The 21,514-nt window shown below is 48.0% G+C and overlaps 1 protein-coding gene across 1 annotated transcript in view; it reads left to right on the forward strand.

Moving 5' to 3' along the window:
• The first annotated feature begins 2,088 nt into the window (after positions 1-2,088).
• The window catches only part of TMEM164 (transmembrane protein 164), a 100,535-nt gene continuing 81,109 nt past the window's right edge, over positions 2,089-21,514 (forward strand). The window contains exon 1 of the mRNA XM_050965170.1: positions 2,089-2,662. Within this exon, the coding sequence (XP_050821127.1) occupies positions 2,195-2,662 (468 nt within the window). The 5' untranslated portion in view covers positions 2,089-2,194. The remainder of the gene's footprint in view (positions 2,663-21,514) is intronic.

Here is a 21,514-nt window from a genome sequence, read left to right on the forward strand (position 1 = left end):
AGGCTGCTACATCTACTATGACCTTTTGCTTTGGAGGAACTTGCAATAGGAGCTGGTCCTTCTCATGGTAGTTGTGCTGTTTTTGTTGAATTGATTCACCAAGATCTACAATTATGGGCATGAAGAAAACAACCTCATCCATGCCAGCATTTAATACCGGAAACAGCTCTATTAACTCCATTGCAAAAGCCCTATATGGTTGATGGTTTTGTTTTTTTGGGTGGTTTGAAAACAGCAAGAGGGAAGCCATCCATCTACCTTTTCTCACTCTCTCCCTGCTCCTCTGCCTTGGATTAAAACAAAACACGGGGGCATTTTAAAGATGTCTGAGGTAGTTAGGACATAAAGGCGGTGGTGGCAGAAGCAAGTAGCAGCAGGTTGGGCCAGTAGCACTGGAACAGTTTTTATAGTGGGGGTGCTGAAAACCACTGAACCAAACAGTAAAGCCTGTCTATGAGGAAACCACTTCAAGCCAGGGAGGTGCTGCCACACCCCCAGTTTCAGCACCCCAGGGTTGGGGTGAGTAAAAGAGGAGGCAAGAAGTGGAGAGGAGAGTGAGGGCACAAAGACGTGGGTGGTGGAGTGGTGAAGGACAGGGAGGAGGAAACTGGCAAAGGAGAGTGCAGGAGGTGAGTGAAGAAAGGTGAAGAGTTGAAGGTGGGTGCTGGGGGGTGGTGGTGGTGAGTGCAGGAGGAGGAAGGCGGGCAAGGGGGGTGAAGGGAGAAGGAGGCAGCAGTGCTGAAGGGGGGTGAGGAGAGGAGAGGAAGGAGGGCACGGGGGTGAGGGCTGAAGGAGGCAGCAGGGCTGAACGGGGCTGAGGGGAAGAGGAGGAAGGCAGGCATAGGGGGGTGAGGGGAGAAGGAGGCAGCAGCGCTGAACGGGCGTGGGGGAGGAGAAGAAGGCGGGCACAGAGGGTGAGGCGAGGAGGAAGGAGGGCACGGGAGTGAGGACTGAAGGAGGCAGCAGCGCTGAACGGGGGTGGGAGGAAGGAGGGCACAGGGGTGAGGGGAGAAGGAGGCAGCAGCGCTGAACGGGGGTGGGAGGAAGCAGGGCACAGGGGTGAGGGGAGAAGGAGGCAGCAGCGCTGAACGGGGGTGGGAGGAAGGAGGGCACAGGGGTGAGGGGAGAAGGAGGCAGCAGCGCTGAACGGGGGTGGGAGGAAGCAGGGCATGGGGGGTGAGGGGAGGAGGAGGCAGCACAGCTGAACGGGGGAAGGGAAGGGAGAGGAGGAGGGAGGGCACACGGGGGTGAGGGGAAGAGGAAGGAGGGCACGTGGGTGAGGGGAGAAGGAGGCAGCACAGCTGAACGGGGGGAGGGAAGGGAGAGGAGGAGGGAGGGCACAGGGGGGTGAGGGGAAGAGGAAGGAGGGCACGGGGGGGTGAGGGGAGGAGGAGGCAGCACAGCTGAACGGGGGGAGGGAAGGGAGAGGAGGAGGGAGGGCACACGGGGGTGAGGGGAAGAGGAAGGGAGGGCACGTGGGTGAGGGGAGAAGGAGGCAGCACAGCTGAACGGGGGGAGGGAAGGGAGAGGAGGAGGGAGGGCACAGGAGGGTGAGGGGAAGAGGAAGGAGGGCACGGGGGGGTGAGGGGAGAAGGAGGCAGCACAGCTGAACGGGGGGAGGGAAGGGAGAGGAGGAGGGAGGGCACGGGGGGGTGAGGGGAGAAGGAGGCAGGAGGGCTGAACGGGGCTGCGGGGCGGAGCAGGAAGGCTGACGAAGGGGGAGGAAGCGGCGAGAGGAGCCGGAGCGGGGGGCGGAGCGGGCGGCTCGGCGCAGCCAATGGGGCCCGGCTTACCCATGTCTCGCTGTGAGTCAGGCACGTCGGTGGGGGGATGTTGCTCCGCCGGGCAAGGGCCGGGAGAGCCGCCAGCGCCGCAAGCGGGACGCGGCAGGGGCGGGCGCCCCCTGCTGCCTGGGCAGCTGCTGCTGCCTGCACCCGGTGCTGGCCTCGGGCCTGCCCGCTCCCGGCCCGCTGAGGTATCAGACTCGCCCCCGCCTGCGGGGCTCGGGCGGCGGCAGGGGGCGCGCGGGGCGCGGGAGTGGACACCGACGGGAGGAAGGGGGCTGGGCCCGGGGGCGGGGCTGCCGGGTCCCCTCCCGCGCTGAGTGGTTCCTCTCTGCAGATTCGCCGGGGGAGCAGGGCTCGGGGCTGCCCGGCTGGATACGGCTAGCTGCTGCCGGGGGTCCCCGCTTTTCATGCTCCGCCAGCCCGCCAGCATCCTGGCTTGGGTCCCGCCCTGGTCCGACCTGCTCCGGGGCAGCGAGGGCGAGCAGGAGACGCAACACCGCGCCATGGCCCGCTACAGCGTCGGCAACCTCCTGGACTGGCTCTACGGCGGGGTGGACCCCAGCTTCGCGGGCAACGGGGGGCCAGAGTGTGCAGCCTTCCTTACCCCGCAGCAGCGCCTGCTCGAGAGCCTGGTCTTCCTCACCGTGGGCGTCCTGGAGATCCTGGTGTCCCTGCGGAAAATCAGGCGGCAGCTGCACTCCAAGGAGGAGGGAAACTATCCGGCTCAGCAACCCCAGGCCAAGCAGGAGAGCCTGGGCAAGAACCTGCTGCTGGTGGCCCTCTGTCTCACCTTTGGCCTGGAGGTGGGGTTCAAGTTTGCCACCAGGACGGTCATCTATCTGCTGAACCCCTGCCACGTGGTCACTATGTTGCAGGTAAGAGTTGTGTGTCACCTCTGCCCAGGCTGGGAAGTTGGAGTCAGCCCCCTTCTCAGCTCACTCACCTTATGCTTGAAGGAAGAGAAACCAGCAAGAGGTGCCTTGCCAAAACCCACCTGTTAGGATGTTTAAAAATCTCTCACTATTTATTTCCTTAAAAACATCTTGAATAGATTGGGTATTATTTGAAAGTTTGAAATACTCTGATTGACTTTTCGCTCTTATATTGTCTCTGGCTCTGATGGAGCAAAGATTTAACCTGTCTACTTAACAGTATATACACTCAGAGCAGTTGTGTTGACTTCAATGGGGTTCTTTATACCCATACTTAACTTTATATATTGCAAGTTATTGTAGGAGCAGAGCCCTTGTTTTCATCTTGTATTTGTTCCTGCTGAGAAAATGAAAAGAAACTAGTCAATTTCATTTCCTGGTTCTGATACACTGGTCCAGGGCTGTAGTGTTAGAGTTGCAAACACAGCAGGGGAGCGTGTGTGTAAGAACTGTCTTCACTGGATTTTTTTCAGTGTCATGCATACTTCCTTTAGTTTTAGGCTTTATATATGTTCATCAATTTTTTTCACCATCACAAGATAAAATGATACAAATATCAGGAATTCAAGATCTCTAATGTTTCATAAGCAGTTATATCGGGGAGGCAAACTACGGCCTGCAGGCCCAATCCAGCCTCCAGGATTGCCAGCCCCGTGGTGCAGTGGGGCTAATGCAGACTCCCTGCCTACCCTGGCTCTGTGCTATTCCCAGAACTGGCCAACACCATGTCCCTGTGGCCCCTGGGAGGGTGGGGCAGGGGGCAGAGGGCTCTGTGTGCCGCCGCCCGCAGCTCCGATTGGCTGGGGAATGGGGAACCGCGGCCAATGGGAGCTTTGGGGGTGGTACCTGCAGGCGAGGGCAGCATGTGGCAGAGTTACCTGCCCTGCCCCACCCCCGAGAGCCACTGCCGGATATGCTGGCCACTTCCTGGAGCAGCACAGGGCCAGGGCAGACAGGGACCCTGCCTAAGCCCTGCTGCATGCTGCTGTGTCTCCAGAGTTGCTTGAGGTAAGCTGCGCCAGAGCCCGCACCCTGCAGCCCTCCTGTACCCCTCACCCCTGCCCTGAGCCCCCTCTTGCACCCCAACCCTTTTCCCTGAGCCTCTTCCTGCACACCGCACTCCCTCCTGCACCTGAACCTCCTGCCCCAGACCTACATTCATGGTCCTGCATACAGTTGCCCCACCCAGATGTGCAGGTTAACAAATCCAGGCTCTGAAAGACCAAGCAAATTCCAGGTAACATCAAGGGGACTGAAGCATCTGTTCTTGTTACAGTAATTGCTAGGGAGGAGAGTCAGTCTTTTAAGGGGTGGGACTGAACTGTTTCCAGCTTTGTAGACTAATACCAATACCTTGAATTCTGCCCAAAAACTAATTGGTAGCCAGTGAAGATCCCATAACATTGATGTAACAACGTGAGCTGTGTGTCACACCATTTAATAACTTCTTCACTGGCTTCCCATAAAATGGTAATGATTCTTGGTAGAAGAGAGCAACATAGTTGCTTAATCCATCAGTCAACAGTGTTAATGTAATGAAAAGTGGAAATTCTGCAAAGGCTTTATAAATATTTAAGCAATGAAATACTATTGCTACACTTCTCAGTGCATTGAGTATGTTGCAAAGTAAAATCTTTTACTGGAGAAAAACTTTCCCCTAGAAGTTGTGGCGAGACTATCTAATATCATTATATCTTGAAGTATCTATTTAATGCCCTGGGTGGGAATGGCATTTTGCAATAGTACAGTATTTCTATATGTATTTAGAAAAGCTTGGCACCTAACAGCTCCTTAAATTAGCCAATGCCTTTTTTTATTAATGGTCTTTTTTTTCCTTAATGAAAACAAAACATCCAACAGCTTTTTTACTCAGTCAGGTGCAAGTTCTTTTTAAAGCAATTTTTTTCCAAACCTTGGATTTCTGACCAATTATCAGGCCTTTTGTAAGTGATGAATAAGATCATGCTGGGTCACCCACAGTTGGAGTTCAAGTGGGACTCCTGTAATTTCAGCCTTTCACATTTTAAGGGCACAGGATTCGCATCTCAATATATGAAAACTCATAGAAGGAAAAAATCAGGTATAATTAATATTTATATGGTGTCAAAAGTGCTTGAGGTACTTCACAGAATGTAGGAATGATTTAGGTCTCTGCCCTTCAATTTGTGTGTGCTTTTGAAGTAGACACTCTGTATTTAGAGGGTGCCATTATTTATATCAAAACCTTTCTGGGTCCATGTTTTTGTAATCTTGTATGCATTTAGAGAGAGATCTAATGGATCCTTATAGAGAACAGTAAGTATTACTGCATCTCTGAGATATTTTTAGTCCAGGTCTCCCAGATGGCTGACAGAATGAAAACAATGAGCTTGGAACAAAAATTGGCTGGTGTATTTTATTTTCAACTGGTCATTTTCCTCTTTGTTTCCCAGCTTGCTTAACTTTTCCTTCCCTTATATTCCTTTCTAGTCTCACTTGGTCTCTGCTTTCTTGTTTCTTTACCCAAGTTTCTGGCTCTGTAATTGGTACGATCGCTTTTCCAGGTGTGGTCAGGAAATGAAGATTTTTCTATTGTCTAATTCTACAGTGAAAGTGAAAGGAAGTCTTCCTGGTTCCTCATAACTCCCATTTGCTGGAATCTTCTCCTTACTTGCTGGCTCAAGTCTTTCAGGGGTTACCTCAGCCACAGCTTCAATCCCTCCAAGATGGCTATGTTGCACTACAACAGATCTTGCATTATATGCACAGCTAATGAACTGGTTAATGCAGAGATTGTTTCTACATAATCTCAACTGGTTCCAAATACCTTCCCTGCTATTTCCACCTCCCCCACCTCCGACTCCACCTGGGGTTAAGAAGGAAAATTTTTAGACTTTTTTTTTTTTTTAATTGCCTTCATACTGGTAAACCAGACTGCTTTTTTATGAGTTCCACTTAACTGAAACTCCAGGCTAGCCAAGAGGTGGTTGTGTTCCTGGGGGAGCTAAAGTAAGGGTACGTCTACACTACAAGACTATTCTGATTTTACATAAACCTGTTTTGTAAAACAGATTGTATAAAGTCGAGTACGCTCGGCCACACTAAGTACATTAATTCGATGGTGTGTGTCCATGGTCCGAGGCTAGCGTCGATTTCTGGAGCGTTGCACTGTGGGTAGCTGTCCCGTAGCTAACCCATAGTTCCCGCAGTCTTCCTCGCCCCTTGGAATTCTGGGTTGACAGCCCAGTGCCTGACGGGGGCAAAAACAGTGTCGCGGGTGGTTCTGGGTACAGCCTCACCCCTCCCTCCGTGAAAGCAGCAGACAACCATTTCGCACCTTTTTTCCTGGGTGAACTGTGCATACGCCATAGCACAGCAGGCATGGACCCTGCTCAGATCAATACCGCAATTGTGGACGTTGTAAACACGTCGCGCATTCTCGTGCAGTCTGTGCTGAACCGGGACCTGCAAAGCCAGGTGAGGCAGAGGTGGTGGCTACGGCAGCGCGGCTACGGCAGCGCGGCAACGAGAGTGATGAGAACATGGACACAGAATTATCTCAAACCGCGGGCCCCTGCGCTTTGGAGATCCTGCTGGTAATGGGGCAGGTTCTAGCCATTGAACGCCGATTTTGGGCCCGGGAAACAAGCACAGACTGGTGGGACCGCATAGTTTTGCAGGTGTGGGACGATTCGCAGTGGCTGCGAAACTTTTGCATGCATAAGGGCACTTTCATGGAACTTTGTGACTTGCTTTCCCCTGCCCTGAAACGCCATAATACCAAGATGAGAGCAGCCCTCACAGTTGAGAAGCGAGTGGCAATAGCCCTCTGGAAGCTTGCAATGCCAGACAGCTACCGGTCAGTCGGGAATCAATTTGGAGTGAGAAAATCTACTGTGGGGGCTGCTGTGATGCAAGTAGCCAAAGCAATCATTAAGCTGCTGCTATGAAAGGTGGTGACTCTGGGAAACGTGCAGGTCATAGTGGATGGCTTTGCTGCAATGGGATTCCCTAACTGTGGTGGGGCGATAGATGGAACCCATATCCCTATCTTGGCACCGGAGCACCAGGGCACCCAGTACATAAACCGCAAGGGGTACTTTTCCATGGTGCTGCAAGCACTGGTGGATCACAAGGGACGTTTCACCAACATCCATATGGGATGGCCAGGAAGGGTTCATGACGCTCACGTCTTCAGAAGCACTGCTCTGTTTAAACGGCTGCAGCAAGGGAATTACTTCCCAGACCAGAAAATAACAGTTGGGGATGTTGAAATGCCTGTAGTTATCCTGGGTGACCCAGCCTGGCCCTTGATGCTATGGCTCATGAAGCCATACACAGGCAGCCTGGACAGTAATCAGGAGCTGTTCAACTACAGGCTGAGCAAGTGCAGGATGGTGGTAGAATGTGCATTTGGCTGTTTAAAGGCGCGCTGGTGCACATTACTGACTCGCTCAGACGTCGGCCAAACCTATGTCCCCTTTGTTATTGCTGCTTGCTGTGTGCTCCACAATCTGTGTTAGAGTAAGGGGGAGATCTTTATGGCGGGGTGGGAGGCTGAGGCAAATCACCTGGCCGCTGATTACGCGCAGCCAGACACCAGGGCGATTAGAAGAGCACAACACTAAGCAGTGCGCATCAGAGAAGCTTTGAAAACGAGTTTCATCATGGGCCAGGGTACTGTGTGACTACTGTGTTTGTTTCCCCTTGATGAACCACCGCCCCCTTGATTGACTCCTTCCCTGTAAGCAACCCACCCTCCCCCCTTCAATTACAGCTTGCTTAAGGAAATAAAGTCACTATTGTTTAAAAATCATGCATTCATTAGTAAAAAGTAATTATAAAAAGAGGCAGAGAACTGACAAGGTATCCCAGGTGTGGTTTGGGAGGAGGATAGGAGGGAAAGAAAAGGCCATTAAACACATTTCAATGTAATGACAGCCTTTTGGTTGGACTGTCCACGGCGGTGGAGTGGGCGGGTGCACGAAGCCTTCCCCCACGCCTTCTTACACATCTGGGTAAGGAAGATATGGAACATGGTGAGTGGTGAAGGTAGTTATACAGGGGCTGCAGCAGCACTCTGTGATCCCACTGCTCTTCCTGAAGCTCCACCAGACGTCGGAGGATGTCAGTTTCATCACGCAGCAGCTCCAGTGTTGCATCACGCCACTGCTGATTTTCCTGCCACCACCTCTCATCTCGAGCGTCCCTCCTGTCTTCACGTTCACTGGCATCTTTCCTGTAATTTGATACCACATCCTTCCACTCATTCAGATGAGCTTTTCATTGCGGGTTATTCCATGATTTCCGAGACCATTTCGTCTCGCATCTTCTTTTTCCTCCGCCTTATCTGAGATACCCTTTGGGATGGAGTAGGGAGGCTTGAAAAATGTGCAGCTGCATGAGGGAGGGAAAAAAGGGAGGGTAGTATTTAAAAAGATACATTTTACAGAACAATGGTTATACTCTTTCACAGTGAACAACACTATTCACCTTACATAGCACATGTGATTTCACTACAAGGTCGCATTTTGCATCTTAATATTGAGTGCCTGCGGCTCTGGTGTTACAGGTCTCACAGACGCAGGTCCAGGCATCAGAATTCAGCTTGCATGCGGCCATGGTAAGCCATTGTCTTTCGGCTTCTCCAGCCTTCAGATACACAGTGCCCTCTGATGCTTCTTTCCTGTTAACATGCAGCAGCAGAAGCAAACCCCCCGCATCCAATTTTCTAGGATGATTGCTTTACCCCTTCCCCCACCGCATGGCTGGTATCATGGAAGATCACTGCTAATCACCCCCCTTTCCCTCCCCACCGCGTGGCCTCTAGCTGGGAAGATTCCTGCTAGCCAAACGCAAAAAAGCTCAGCGCTATCCTTCCTCCACTTGGCTACGTGCAAGGAAGGATTTCTTTTAAGCAACAGCCCAGGAGGAAAATGGCCATCTCTGTCCCCTTAATTAAATTCCTGAATTTCAACCAGGTTACCATGAACGATATCACTCTGCTGAGGATAACAGAGCGAGATAAAGAACGGATGTTTCTTGAATGCCAGCAATCACTGGGACCATACGCAGCTAGGCTTTGTCGTGCAATGATATCCGATTACTTGCTACATGCATGGCGTGGTAAAGTGTCCTACCATGGTGAACGGAACAAGGCTGCCTTGCCCAGAAACCTTCTGCAAAGGCTTTTGAAGTACCTCCAGGAGCGCTTCATGGAGATGTCCCTGGAGGATTTCCGCTCCATTCCCCAGACATGTTAACAAACTTTTCCAGTAACTTTACTGGCCGCGAATGCATCCCAAGCCCTCATGGCAAATCAATCATTAAAAAACGCTTGCTTTTAAACCATGTTTTATATTTACAAAGGTACATTCACCAGAGGTCGCTTCCATGGCTTCACTGTCTGGGCTAGTGGCTTGGGAGGGCTGGGAAGGTGAGGGCTGGGAAGGTAATTCCGTCTGGGTCACAAAAAGCTCTTGGCTGTTGGGGCTAACGGAGTGCTGTGTGCTCGCTGCAAGGTTGTCCTCCTCTTCCTCCTCCTCATCTTCCCCCTCCGCAGAATCCTCAGCCATGGTTGAGATAACAACCCCCACCTTGGAATCCACGGACAAGGGTGGGGTAGTGGTGGCACAGCCCCCTAAAATTGCATGCAGCTCAGCGTAGAAGTGGCATGTTTTCGGACCTGACCCAGACTTTCCGTTTGCTTCTTTGGTTTTCTGGTAGGCTTGTCTGAGCTCCTTCACTTTCACTCTGCACTGCACTGAGTCCCTGGTGTGGCCTTTTTCTATCATAGCCTTGGACATTTTTTCAAATATTATTTCATTTTGTCTTTTGGAATGGAGTTCTGTTAGCACTGAATCCTCTCCCCATACAGCGATCTGATCCAGTACCTCCCGTGCGGTCCATGCTGGAGCTCTTTTTCTGTTCTCAGGAGACTGCATTGCTACCTGTGCTGATGAGCTCTGTGTGGTCACCTGTGCTGATCAGAGCTCCACGCTGGCCAAACAGGAAATGAAATTCAAAAGTTCGCGGGACTTTTCCTGTCTACCTGGCCACTGAATCCGAGTTCAGATTGCTGTCCAGAGTGGTCACAGTGGTGCACTGTGGGACACTGCCCGGAGGCCAATACCGTCGATTTGCGGCCACACTAACCCTAATCCGATATGGTAATACCGATTTTAGCGCTACTCCTCTCGTCGGGAAGGAGTACAGAAACCGATTTAAAGAGCCCTTTATATCGATATAAAAGGCCACGTAGTGTGGACGGGTACAGCGTTAAATCGGTTTAACGCTGCTAAAATTGGTTTAAACGCGTAGTGTAGACCAGGCCTAACTGAACTCTCATTGATCATTGATCTTTACTCCTGTTGATCTTTTAACTGTCACAGTGCAGAAGCTGACCCACAGAACTCCTTTGCAGACACCCGTCTTTGAGATTGACTCTCTGTGGAGTACTAACTCTTTGAGTTTTCCGAAGATTTCTGATGATCTTTTGCAGAGCTTCATAAAACTAGGGTTCAATTAAAACTGATTAAATTAATCGTGATAGCAATCATGGGCAAGAGGTCAATATATTGATGGCTGGAGGATTACATACTTCCAAAGGTCACTGAAGTATCTGAGAGAGACAAAGTGGGTGTGGTAATATCTTTTACTGCACTAGCTTCTGTTGGTGAGAGAGAGACTAACAGAAGTTGGTCCAATAAAAAATACTACCTCACCCACTTTGTGTGTCTAATATCCTGGGACCGACATGGCTACAATAACACTGCATACAACAACTGAAGGACTCGGGTCTTTCTGTTTTAATAACTGTGAATTCATTTTCTTGCCTGCTCCATTCCAAATATTGTTAACTGTCTCTTATGTAGTGGTGATTTTTTTTCTGAAATTATATTTAAATAGTCTGGTCTCTGCCCTTCAGAGCTCTGGATTAATGCTGTAGTGTTCTGATCGCCTTCATTCTCTTCCCAGCTGCCTCTGACAAAGGCCACTCCAGTTGGCTTTACTTCTACATTTTCCCCATTAAAATCATTGCTTCATATGATTGACTCAGTAGTAACTAGGTGATAGTGCATCTTAAGCAGCAAGCACTCTGTTATTATCTAAACACTTGAAGGGTGCAGGTTCAACTTTTAAGAAATATGTGATCTGTTTTAAAATGCCCTGAAATGTTTGCACAAAGAAGGAAGCACTTCATAATGAGAGATTATTTCAGGAGCTCTCAGTGAGGCTCATTTCATTTCTCTATGACTATTGCCTTTTTTTGTGAGGATGGTTTTCTTTTAAGGCTATGCCAATCATGTTTCAGCTTCTATTTCACTGTTGCTGTTTTGCCTTTTAAAATAGTTAGAGGAGAGAGTGAATCTCTGCCTTGCAGACCTTTTTTCCCATTTCCATCACAAAGAGACAGTTATAGAACTGTGACGGAATTTATGCCCAGGGTATCCACTAACTTTCCATATCAGTCAGGAAGTTATACTGCTGGATTTCAGTCCTGATTCTGCCTCAAGAAAGTGAGAGAGAAACTGGTGCTGTCTAGGTTTCAGAAGATTACTTCCATTTAAATACTGAATGTTGAGACTAGCATGAGACTACATAGCCTTTCATTCCCTGTCAGACGAGGGCATGCTGGACACATCTGAGCTGTGGCACGAGCAAGTGTTTTATGGTTAGCTGTAGGCTGTCAGGATGTCCCTGTCCACCACAGGCAGAGTGGCATAAAGGACACAGAGACAGACTTTTCTGACACCAAGATCAGTTCCCCCAATTAATGTAAATCCCAGGGTCAAATCGGGACTCCAATTAAGTCACTGAGAATGTTGCCATTGACTTCAGTGGGCCAGGATTTTACCTCAGGAATTTATTTACTATGAGTGGTTAACATCTAAAGGTATCCAAGCAGGTGGGCCCCCTCCCTACCAAGTTTTACCTCCCAGGCTCATTTTCAGTCCAGCAGAGATCACTTCCCTCTCCTGATGGAGAAAAACCAACCTGCTTCCCTTTCTGATATGCTTTGCCAAATGAAGAGGGACAGCCAAAGCTTCCGTTTCCCACTGTGTTAGCCAAATGGCTTAGTCAGGTTTGCATAGCTTACTTCTGTCAGTGTACTGTAGCCAGAGTTTGCATTGTATCATGCATGAAGTTCCTCCTTCAAGCAAGATTAGAAAACACTCCAGAGCCTGCTTTCTTGCCTTTTTTCCCTCCCTGGAGCCTACTCTCACCGCTCATCTGTCAGAGCTCCAGTGTTGCAGACCTAACAAAGCCAAAATGGGGAGGACAAGTTTAGCGTGTTAACATTGGTTTGATTCCCCTCCTCAAACACTTCCTTAATCCCCAGTGGTAGCTTGCCATGTTCCACTCCCATTGCTGATAATAGGCATTTGTCCTGTGTACAGCAAAGTTGAACTTCGCCTACTGTGTCTCACTTGCTTGTTGCAGGTAGATTAGGTCATGTTTCTCTGGAGAGCTCCCACTTCCCTTTCTTTTAGATTGAGGGTAAAATTTTCAAAATAATGTAGGCTCCTAAGTCATCTAGGTGCTATTTTCAAAAGTTACTTACGTTCCTATACCCCTGTGACTTTCAGTAGACAAAAATCAGATGGGACTTAAGTGCTTTTTAAATTTTACCCCTAGCTGTTACTGCGGTTGCTGATTCAAGCTGTGATCTGTTTATAACGATAAACCCATATCAGTCTTCCTGGGAGCTTCTCTGTGTCTGCTACCTTCTTACTCCCTCACCAAAGGTTCTTAAGCAAAGTAAGCTGTCATGGGATAAGAGGGAAGGTCCTCTCATGGATTGGTAACTGGTTAAAAGATAGGAAACAAAGGGTAGGAATAAATGGTCAGTTTTCAGAATGGAGAGAGGTAAATAGTAGTGTCCCCCAGGGGTCTGTCCTGGGAGCAGTCCTATTCAACATACTCATAAATGCTCTGGAGAAAGGGGTAAACAGTGAGGTGGCAAAATTTGCAGATGATACAGAACTATTCAAGATAGTTAAGCTACAAAAGGATCTCACAAAACTGGGTGACTGGACATCAAAATGGCAGATGAAATTCAGTGTTGATAAATGCAAAGTAGTGCACATTGGAAAACCTAATCCCAACTATACATAAAAAATTATGGGGTCTAAATTATCTGTTACCGCTCAAGAAAGAGATCTTGGAGTCATTGTGTATAGATCTCTGAAAACATCCACTCAATGTGCAGCGGTAGTCAAAAAAGCAAACAGAATGTTGGGAATAATTAAGAACAGGATAGAAAATAAGACCAAAAATATCATATTGCCTCTATATAAATCCATGGTAGGCCCACATCTTGAGTACTGTGTGCAGATGTGGTCTCCCCATCTCAAAAAGATATATTGGAATTGGAAAAGGTTCAGAAAAGGGTAACAAAAATTAGTAGAGGTATGGAACGGCTTCCGAATGAGGAGATATTAATAAGACTGGAAATTTTCAGCTTGCAAAAGAGACGATTGTGGAATATAAGGTGTGTAGAAAGCTGGATAGATTGTCGGGCTCAAGAGGTAGTGATCAATGGCTCCATGTCTAGTTGGCAGCCGATATCAAGCAGAGTGCCCCAAGGGTCCATCCTGGGGCCAGTTTTGTTCAATATCTTCATTAATGATCTGGAGGATGGTGTGGGCAGCACCCTCAGCAAGTTTGCAGGTGACACTAAACTGGGAGAAGTGGTGGATATGTGGAGGGTTCGGATACGATACAGAGGGACCTAGACAAATTAGAGGATTGGACCAAAAGAAATCTGATGAGGTCCTGCACTTAGGATGGAAGAATCTCATGCACTGCTACCTACTAGGTACTGAATGGCTAGGCAGCAGTTCTGCAGAAAAGGACCTAGGGGTTAGAGTGGACAAGAAGCTGGATATGAGTCAACAGTGTGCCCTTGTTGCCAAGAAGGCTAACGGCATTTTGGGCTGTATACGTAGGAGCATTTCCAGCATATCAAGGGATGCGATCATTCCCCTCTATTCAACATTGGTGAGGCCTCATCTGGAGTACTGTGTCCAATTTTGGACCCCACATTACAAGAAGGATGTGGAAAAATTGGAAAGAGTCCAGCAGAGGGCAACAAAAATGATTAAGCGGCTGGAGCACATGACTTGTGAGGAAAGGCTGAGGGAACTGGGATTGTTTAGTCTCAGAAGAGAAGAATGAGGGGGGATTTGATAGCTGGTTTCAACTACCTGAAAGGGGGTTCCAAAGAGGATGGATCTAGACTCTTCTCAGTGGTAGCAGATGACAGAACAAGGAGTAATGGTCTCAAGTTGCAGTGAGGGAGGTTTAGGTTGGATATAAGGAAAAACTTTTTCACTAGGAGGGTGGTGAAGTACTGGAATGGGTTACCTATGGAGGTGATGGAATCTGGCTTGACAAAGGCCTGGCTGGGATGATTTAGTTGGGGATTGGTTCTGCTTTGAGCAGGGATTTGGACTAGGTGACCTCCTGAGGTCCCTTCCAACCCTGATATTCTATGATATGATAGAGGTCTGTAAAATCATGACTGGTGTGGAGAAGGTAAATAAGGAAACATTCTTTACTCCAGTATCAGAGGGGTAGCCGTGTTAGTCTGGATCTGTAAAAGCAGCAAAGAATCCTGTGGCACCTTATAGACTAACAGACGTTTTGGAGCATGAGCTTTCGTGGGTGAATACCCACTTCCTCAGATGCATGTAGTGGAAATTTCCTGGGGCAGGTATATATATGCAGGCAAGCTAGAGATAATGAGGTAGTTCAATCAGGGAGGATGAGGCCCTGTTCTAGCAATTGAAAACTAAGGGAGGAGAAACTGGTTTTGTAATTGGCAAGCCATTCACAGTCTTTGTTTAATCCTGAGCTGATGTTGTCAAATTTGCAGATGAACTGAAGCTCAGCACTTTCTCTTTGAAGTCTGATCCTGAAGTTTTTTGCTGCGGGATGGCCACCTTAAGGTCTGCTATAGTGTGGCCAGGGAGGTTGAAGTGTTCTCCTACAGGTTTTTGTATATTGCCATTCCTAATATCTGATTTGTGTCCGTTTATCCTTTTCCGTAGCGACTGTCCAGTTTGGCCGATGTACATAGCAGAGGGGCATTGCTGGCATATGATGGCGTATATTACATTGGTGGACATGCAGGTGAATGAACTGGTGATGGTGTAGCTGATCTGGTTAGGTCCTGTGATGGTGTCGCTGGTGTAGATATGTGGGCAGAGTTGGCATCAAGGTTTGTTGCATGGATTGGTTCCTGAGCTAGAGTTACTATGGTGCGGTGTGCAGTTACTAGTGAGAATATGTTTCAGGTTGGCAGGTTGTCTGTGGGCGAGGACTGGCCTGCCACCCAAGGCCTGTGAAAGTATGGGATCATTGTCCAGGATGGGTTGTAGATCCCTGATGATGTGTCGAAGAGGTTTTAGCTGGGGCTGTATGTGATGGCCAGTGGAGTCCTGTTGGTTTCTTTCTTGGGTTTGTCTTGCAGTAGGAGGCTTCTGGGTACATGTCTGGCTCTGTTGATCTGTTTCCTTATTTCCTCGTGCAGATATTGTAGTTTTGAGAATGCTTGGTGGAGATTTTGTAGGTGTTGGTCTCTGTCTGAGGGGTCAGAGCAGATGCGGTTGTACCTCAGTGCCTGGCTGTAGACAATGGATCGTGTGATGTGCCCGGGATGGAAGCTGGAGGCATGAAGGTAGGCATAGCGGTCGGTAGGTTTTCGGAATAGGGTGGTGTCAATGTGACCATCACTTATTTGCACCGTGGTGTCTAGGAAGTGGACCTCCCATGTAGATTGGTCCAGGCTGAGGTTGATGGTGGGGTAGAAGCTGTTGAAAACGTGGTGGAATTTTTCCAGAGACTCCTTCCCATGGGTCCAGATGATGATGTCATCAATGTAGCATAGGTAGAGAAGGGGCGTGAGTGGATGAGAGCTGAGGAAGCATTGTTCCAGGTCGGCCATAAAAATATTGGCATATTGTGGGGCCATGCGGGTGCCCATAGCGGTGCCACTGATCTGGAGATATAGATTGTCATCAAATTTGAAATAGTTGTGTGTGAGGATAAAGGCACAGAGCTCAGCAGCCAGTTGTGCTGTGGCATCATCAGGGATACTGTTCCTGACAGCTTGTATTCCATCTGTGTGTGGGATGTTCATGTAGAGAGCCTCTACATCCATGGTGGATAGGATGGTGTTTTCTGGAAGGTCACCAATGCGTTGTAATTTCCTCAGGAAATCAGTGGTGTCACGGAGATAGCTGGGAGTGCTGGTGGCATAGGGTCTGAATAGAGAGTCCACATATCCAGACAGTCCTTCAGTGAGAGTGCCAATGCTCAGGATTTCCGGGTTTCTGAATCTTGGGTAGTAGATAGAATAACCCTGGTAGGGGCTCTAAGGGTATGTTGATTTGTTCCGGTGTAAGTGTAGGGAGTATCCTGAGTAGATGTTGCAGTTTCTTAGTGTATTCCTCAGTGGGATCTGAGGGAAGTGGCCTGTAGAATTTGGTGTTGGAGAGTTGTCTGGCAGCCTCCTTTTGGTAGTCAGACCTGTTAATGATGACAACAGCACCTCCTTTATCAGCCTCTTTGATGATAATGTCTGGGGGGTTTCTGAGGCTGTGGATGGTATTGCGTTCTGCACGACTTAGGTTATGAGGCAAGCGAAGTTGTTTTTCCACGATTTCTGCCTGTACACGTCGGTGGAAGCATTCAATGTAGAGGTCCAGACTGTCATTTCGACCCTCAGGAGGAGTCCATGTGGAGTTCTTTACTCCTTATCATAACACATGAACTAGGGGTCACCAAATTAAATTATCAGAGGGTAGCCGTGTTAGTCTGGATCTGTAAAAGCAGCAAAGAATCCTGTGGCACCTTATAGACTAACAGACGTTTTGGAGCATGAGCTTTCATAGACTCATAGGTCAGAAGGGACCAGTCTGATCATCTAGTCTGACCTCCTGCACAAGGCAGGCCACAGAACCCTACCCATCCAATTTTATAACAACCCCTATCCCAGGACCGAGTTATTGAAATCCTCAAAATTGGTTTGAAGACCTCAAGCTGCAGAGAAACCACCAGCAAGCGACTCGTGCCCCACGCTGCAGGGGAAGGCGAAAATCCTCAGATGCATGTGACACCCACGAAAGCTCATGCTCCAAAACGTCTGTTAGTCTATAAGGTGCCACAGGATTCTTTGCTGCTTTTACAAATTAAATTAACAATCAGCAGGTTTAAAACAAACAAAAGGAAGTATTTTTTCACACAATGCGGAACTCCTTGCCAGAGGATGTTGTGAAGCCAAGACTATACCAGTTCTGAAAAGAACTAGATAAGTTCATGGAGAATAGGTCCATCAGTGGCTGTTAGCCAGGATGGGCAGGGATGCAGGGCTTTGGAGCTGTGCTCCGGCTCCACTCCAGCTCAAGGCAGAAACCTGCAGCTCCACTGCTCTGGAGCTGGTCCATGCTCCAGCTCTGGTCTCTACTCCAAAGCCCTGCAGGGATGGTGTTCCTAGCCTTTGTTTGCCAGAAACTGGGAAAGGGTGGTGTTGTATGGATCACTTTATGATTACCTTTTCTGTTCATTCTCTGTGGGACACCTGGCATTTACCACTGTCGGAAGACAAGATACTAAGCTAGATAGACCTTTGGTCTGGCCCATTAGGGCCATTCTTATGTTCTAATGACTGTTTTCTCACTAAGTTCCATTTGACTTTTCCACATAGCATATTCTCCTGACAGTGTTTGGTCTTTGGGAATGATCCATGTTATGCTGGCAGGGAGTGGTAACAGAGGAACAGATTTATATTGCTCAAAAAGTAGGAAGCACCCTACTTCACTTATGGCAGCCCAGAGGAACTGCCAAAGGGAAGTTGCCCATTGCAATGGTTCCTGCTTCTTTTTAGGAAACAGCAAGCGGGAGAGACCTTGTTAGAGTCTGTGACTTCACTAAAGAAACTTGTGTATATCTGTGACTACGAAATCAACTAGACCAGGGGTTGGCAACCTTTCAAAGAAGAGCCATTTTTTTGTTTTTGACCAAAATATTTCGAGAACTGCACCACTCGCAAAGCTACTTGTAGAGTTAGAATTTATCAACTAATAATAATTGAACATATTAATGTTATTATTATTGTGATACAGCGTGGCCAGAGGGCAGCAGGAGAGGGTTAGAAGGGAGCCTTATTCCCTGTAAGGGAAAGAAAGTTTGCTATAGATTAATTAGAGCATCTGAAATCAATTAGAGCACCTGCAGTCAGTCACATGATAAAAACCCCTGCTTCAATCAGACAGTGTGGGAGTTGGAGCAGAAAGGATTGGTATTGGAGCAGAGAAGATTGGTGTTGGAAAAGAGAACAGTTTGAAGGGAAGCAGAGGAAAGTTTGGAGGAGTGCTGTGGTGGGCTAAGAAGTCCAAGACCCTAGGTAAGGAGCACTTGGCTTGTGCAGAGGGAGGACAGGAAGCCCCCCCACAAGCTGAAGGGCAGGAGAGGGAAGTAGTCCAGGGGAAGGAACTGCCAGTTCAAGTGGTTCACTATCCTCAGGGCCCCTGGGCTGGGACCTGGGGTAGAGGGCGGGCCCAGGTCCCTCCCTCTCCACTCCCCTCCTCAAGGACACTAGTGGGGCAATTAATATTCCAATTCAGGGGCAAGAAATGGCGCCTTGAACCCCCCTCAAAGAAGAGAAAGCGTGAGACCTATCATAATAGTGCCGGCAATTTGCCACACTACTCACCAATACTTTTAATGCAACTAGAATCTTAAGTGCTTCAGCGAGGATTGTACCAGACCACCCACAGCCTGGTTATGTAGCCGTGGTGTTAAACCATGCTGCGTCCATGCCACTGCATCTTCACTGATATCTTTAGCCAGGGTAGCTAGATTAAAGCTAGCAGAGCTGCAATCGCACTTCTGATTGCAATGTAGGCACACCCCCTACATTTGTACAGCACCTTACACAATAGAGACCTGATCTCAGTTGGGGCGTACTGATGTTACTGACATACAAATAAGTTTGGACCCATCTCTCCTGCAAATATTTGCATTCAGATTTGGGTTTGTTAAAATGCATTTGCTACAGGGCCTGCAGTGACATGACAGTCTCTGAAGTGAGGCTCTGAATATGGCCAGTATCCTGGCAGAGGGTCACAGTAATGCGATGTCACTGAACAATATTTGTGCTCCCTGGTGGCAGAATGATCTCTGCCCTTCTGAATCACGGGGTGCCAGGAGCATTGCATACCCGAGACGACACAATAACTACATCTGTGCTGCGGTGGATTATGTACTTATGAGAACTTCACCCTGGCTTTGTATCAGTTTCCGAATCCCCTGCATGCAAACCTCCCACCTCTTCTGTTGGGTGTGTGGGGTCTGTGAGAGAATTTGGGTGCAGGAGAGGGTTCTGACCTGGGGTTGGAGTGCAGGGGGTGTGGGGTGCGAGGTGCAGGCTCTGGCCGGGAGGCGCTTACCGTGTGCGGCTCCTGTCTGGTGACGCAGCAGGGCTCAGCAGGCTGCCTGCCTGCCTGCCCTGGCCCCATGCCGCTCCCAGAAGCAGCTGGTTGTCTGTATGTCCCAGCCAATGGGAGCTGTGGGGGCAGTGCCTGCGGGCAGGGGCAGCACACAGAGACCCGCTGTCCCCCTCTCCCCAAGGGGCATGCAGAGATGTGCCAACAGCCAGCCCTTTCCAGGAGCGGTGTGGGGCCAGGGCAGGCAGGGAGCCTGCTGCACCGTCAGCCAGGAACCGCCTGTGGTAAGTGCCTCCTGGCCAGAGCCTCCACCTTGCACCCTGTCAAAAAACAGCTGCTTGCAAGGGGGCAGCCAAAGAGCCACATGTGGCTCTGGATCTGCAGATTGCCGACCCCTGACCTAGCCAGAACAACTGACTGATCAGCTAATATTGGGGATCCGTGGCCAGAAATCTGTGTAACAGACTTTTAAAATGATCTGTGTCAATGAATTCTCCTAGGAAATGGTGTTACAGGCCTGATGTATATTTAGGTTTTCTATTTTTTGGGATTTATGAATTTAATATTTCAGTGCTTATTTTTAAATAATTCTTGAATTTTATGTAGATATCCAAAATTAGTTGTTTTTTTTGGGGGGGAGGAGCTTTTTCTTTGTATCCTCTATATGTATATTATCTACATTACTCATTACAGTAGTATATGGTGTAATTAGCAATCTTTTTGTATGGTCCCTAGTGTGCTTTAATAAAGTTTCATACAGAACTATGTTAAAATAAAATAGGGAACTTTTAACGTGCACCAGCATGGTCTTCATGGACCAATTAATGCACAACACATTAATGCAATTCAGAAATCACACCTGCATAGTCCTCATTACTGCTCTGTATAGACAAGCCCTTAGATACAAGTAACCATTTTTGGTGTTTTTCCAGTGTCTAATGGATAAACACAGATTCCATTTTTTTTAATATGAGGATATTTTGTTGGTGTTTCAAGTAAAACTGAGAATCAGAAGCCCTGCATATGTTCCACACAGCTCAAAAGGGTCTGGTGCTCCTGGGATCATACTCAACAAGCATCCTCACAATATACAGAAGTCACGGCTGTTCATCTTCAACCAGCCAGAGATAGGAACTGGAAAGGGAATGGGCCCTGGGTAGTACGCAGAAATGGCTACAAAACAACAGCCACCGAGACAAATGGCAGAAAAATAGCATTCATTAGTTAGTTTGAAATCTCGTGTGGTAGCTCTCTCTTCCTATGCTGAGGGCAACAGGTTTGGCAAGATGTATGTAAATGTTACTTTAGCCCTTTTCTCTGTTCTTATAATAGATTGAACATAATCCTATTGCTGGGCCTAAATATTAGGAGACAGGATAAAGCAAAAAAAAAAAAATGCTGCAACAGTTTAGATCACTCCAAGGGGAAATCAACAATAGCTGTTTATAAAGGTCTCTTCCTCATGCAACTTTTTTTTTTGGTTTTTTTTCTTATCAGAGTATTTCACTTCAGAACAGCAAAGGCCTTGGGCTGTGAGCCAAAAATACTTTCTGGAGGTGAAGTTTCTCTTCAAATTGTCTCTGCATAAGAACACAGATACTGTGTTTTTTGCAAAGTGAAAAACTCCTTAATCACAATTGTAATAATGCTGTCTGATGATGAAGTCACATACCTTACTGGATGCTGAGTGCTGCAAATTAAAGTTTCTTTTGATCAGAAGTGCTGACGTCTGCATCTCTTTAAACTAAGTTGTGTTCAGATCAAAACCACATTGGTTTTTCGTATTCATGAGTTTCACAGAAAGGGCAACGTGGTGGTGAAGTTGAGGAGTGTTAAGTTACAGTTGACCTGATAGCAAATATGAACCATGGGAACTTTTATTAAAGATTCAGAGAAGTTAGTCATCCTGGATAGTTGAGTGACCTAGCAGTGGTGTCTTGGATGCCAGATCTGTGCCTAGATCCTGGTCGCTTGTTTTCTAGCCTGGCAACCTGATTAGCTAAAGAGGAAGGGGGAGCCTCACATTACTCAACTGTGGCTCCTATGACAAAATGGCAACTGTGTTTGTATCAATAGTCCAATTCATTCTTTCCTTAGCCAGAATGGCAATTTTTGTGTGGACTCTCCAGTCTTAGCTAGCTATCACCATAGTATGAAGTGCTGAGACAAGGAGTCTGCCTGTGCAGCTGAGGAATTAATTGGGAGTGGAGAGGAGGCAGAGAAAGGCTGTTTGTTTCCATGGAAAGAGAGAATGTTGTTCATGGTTGAACCTGATTCCCTGATTTTTGAATTTTCCTTTACATAAAAAAATGGGTTTACCCCAGCTGTTTCAAACCCCTCCTAGGACTGTACCTCTCAAAAA

This window comes from Gopherus flavomarginatus, chromosome 8, assembly GCF_025201925.1.
Source record: "Gopherus flavomarginatus isolate rGopFla2 chromosome 8, rGopFla2.mat.asm, whole genome shotgun sequence".
Lineage (NCBI taxonomy): Eukaryota > Metazoa > Chordata > Testudines > Testudinidae > Gopherus > Gopherus flavomarginatus.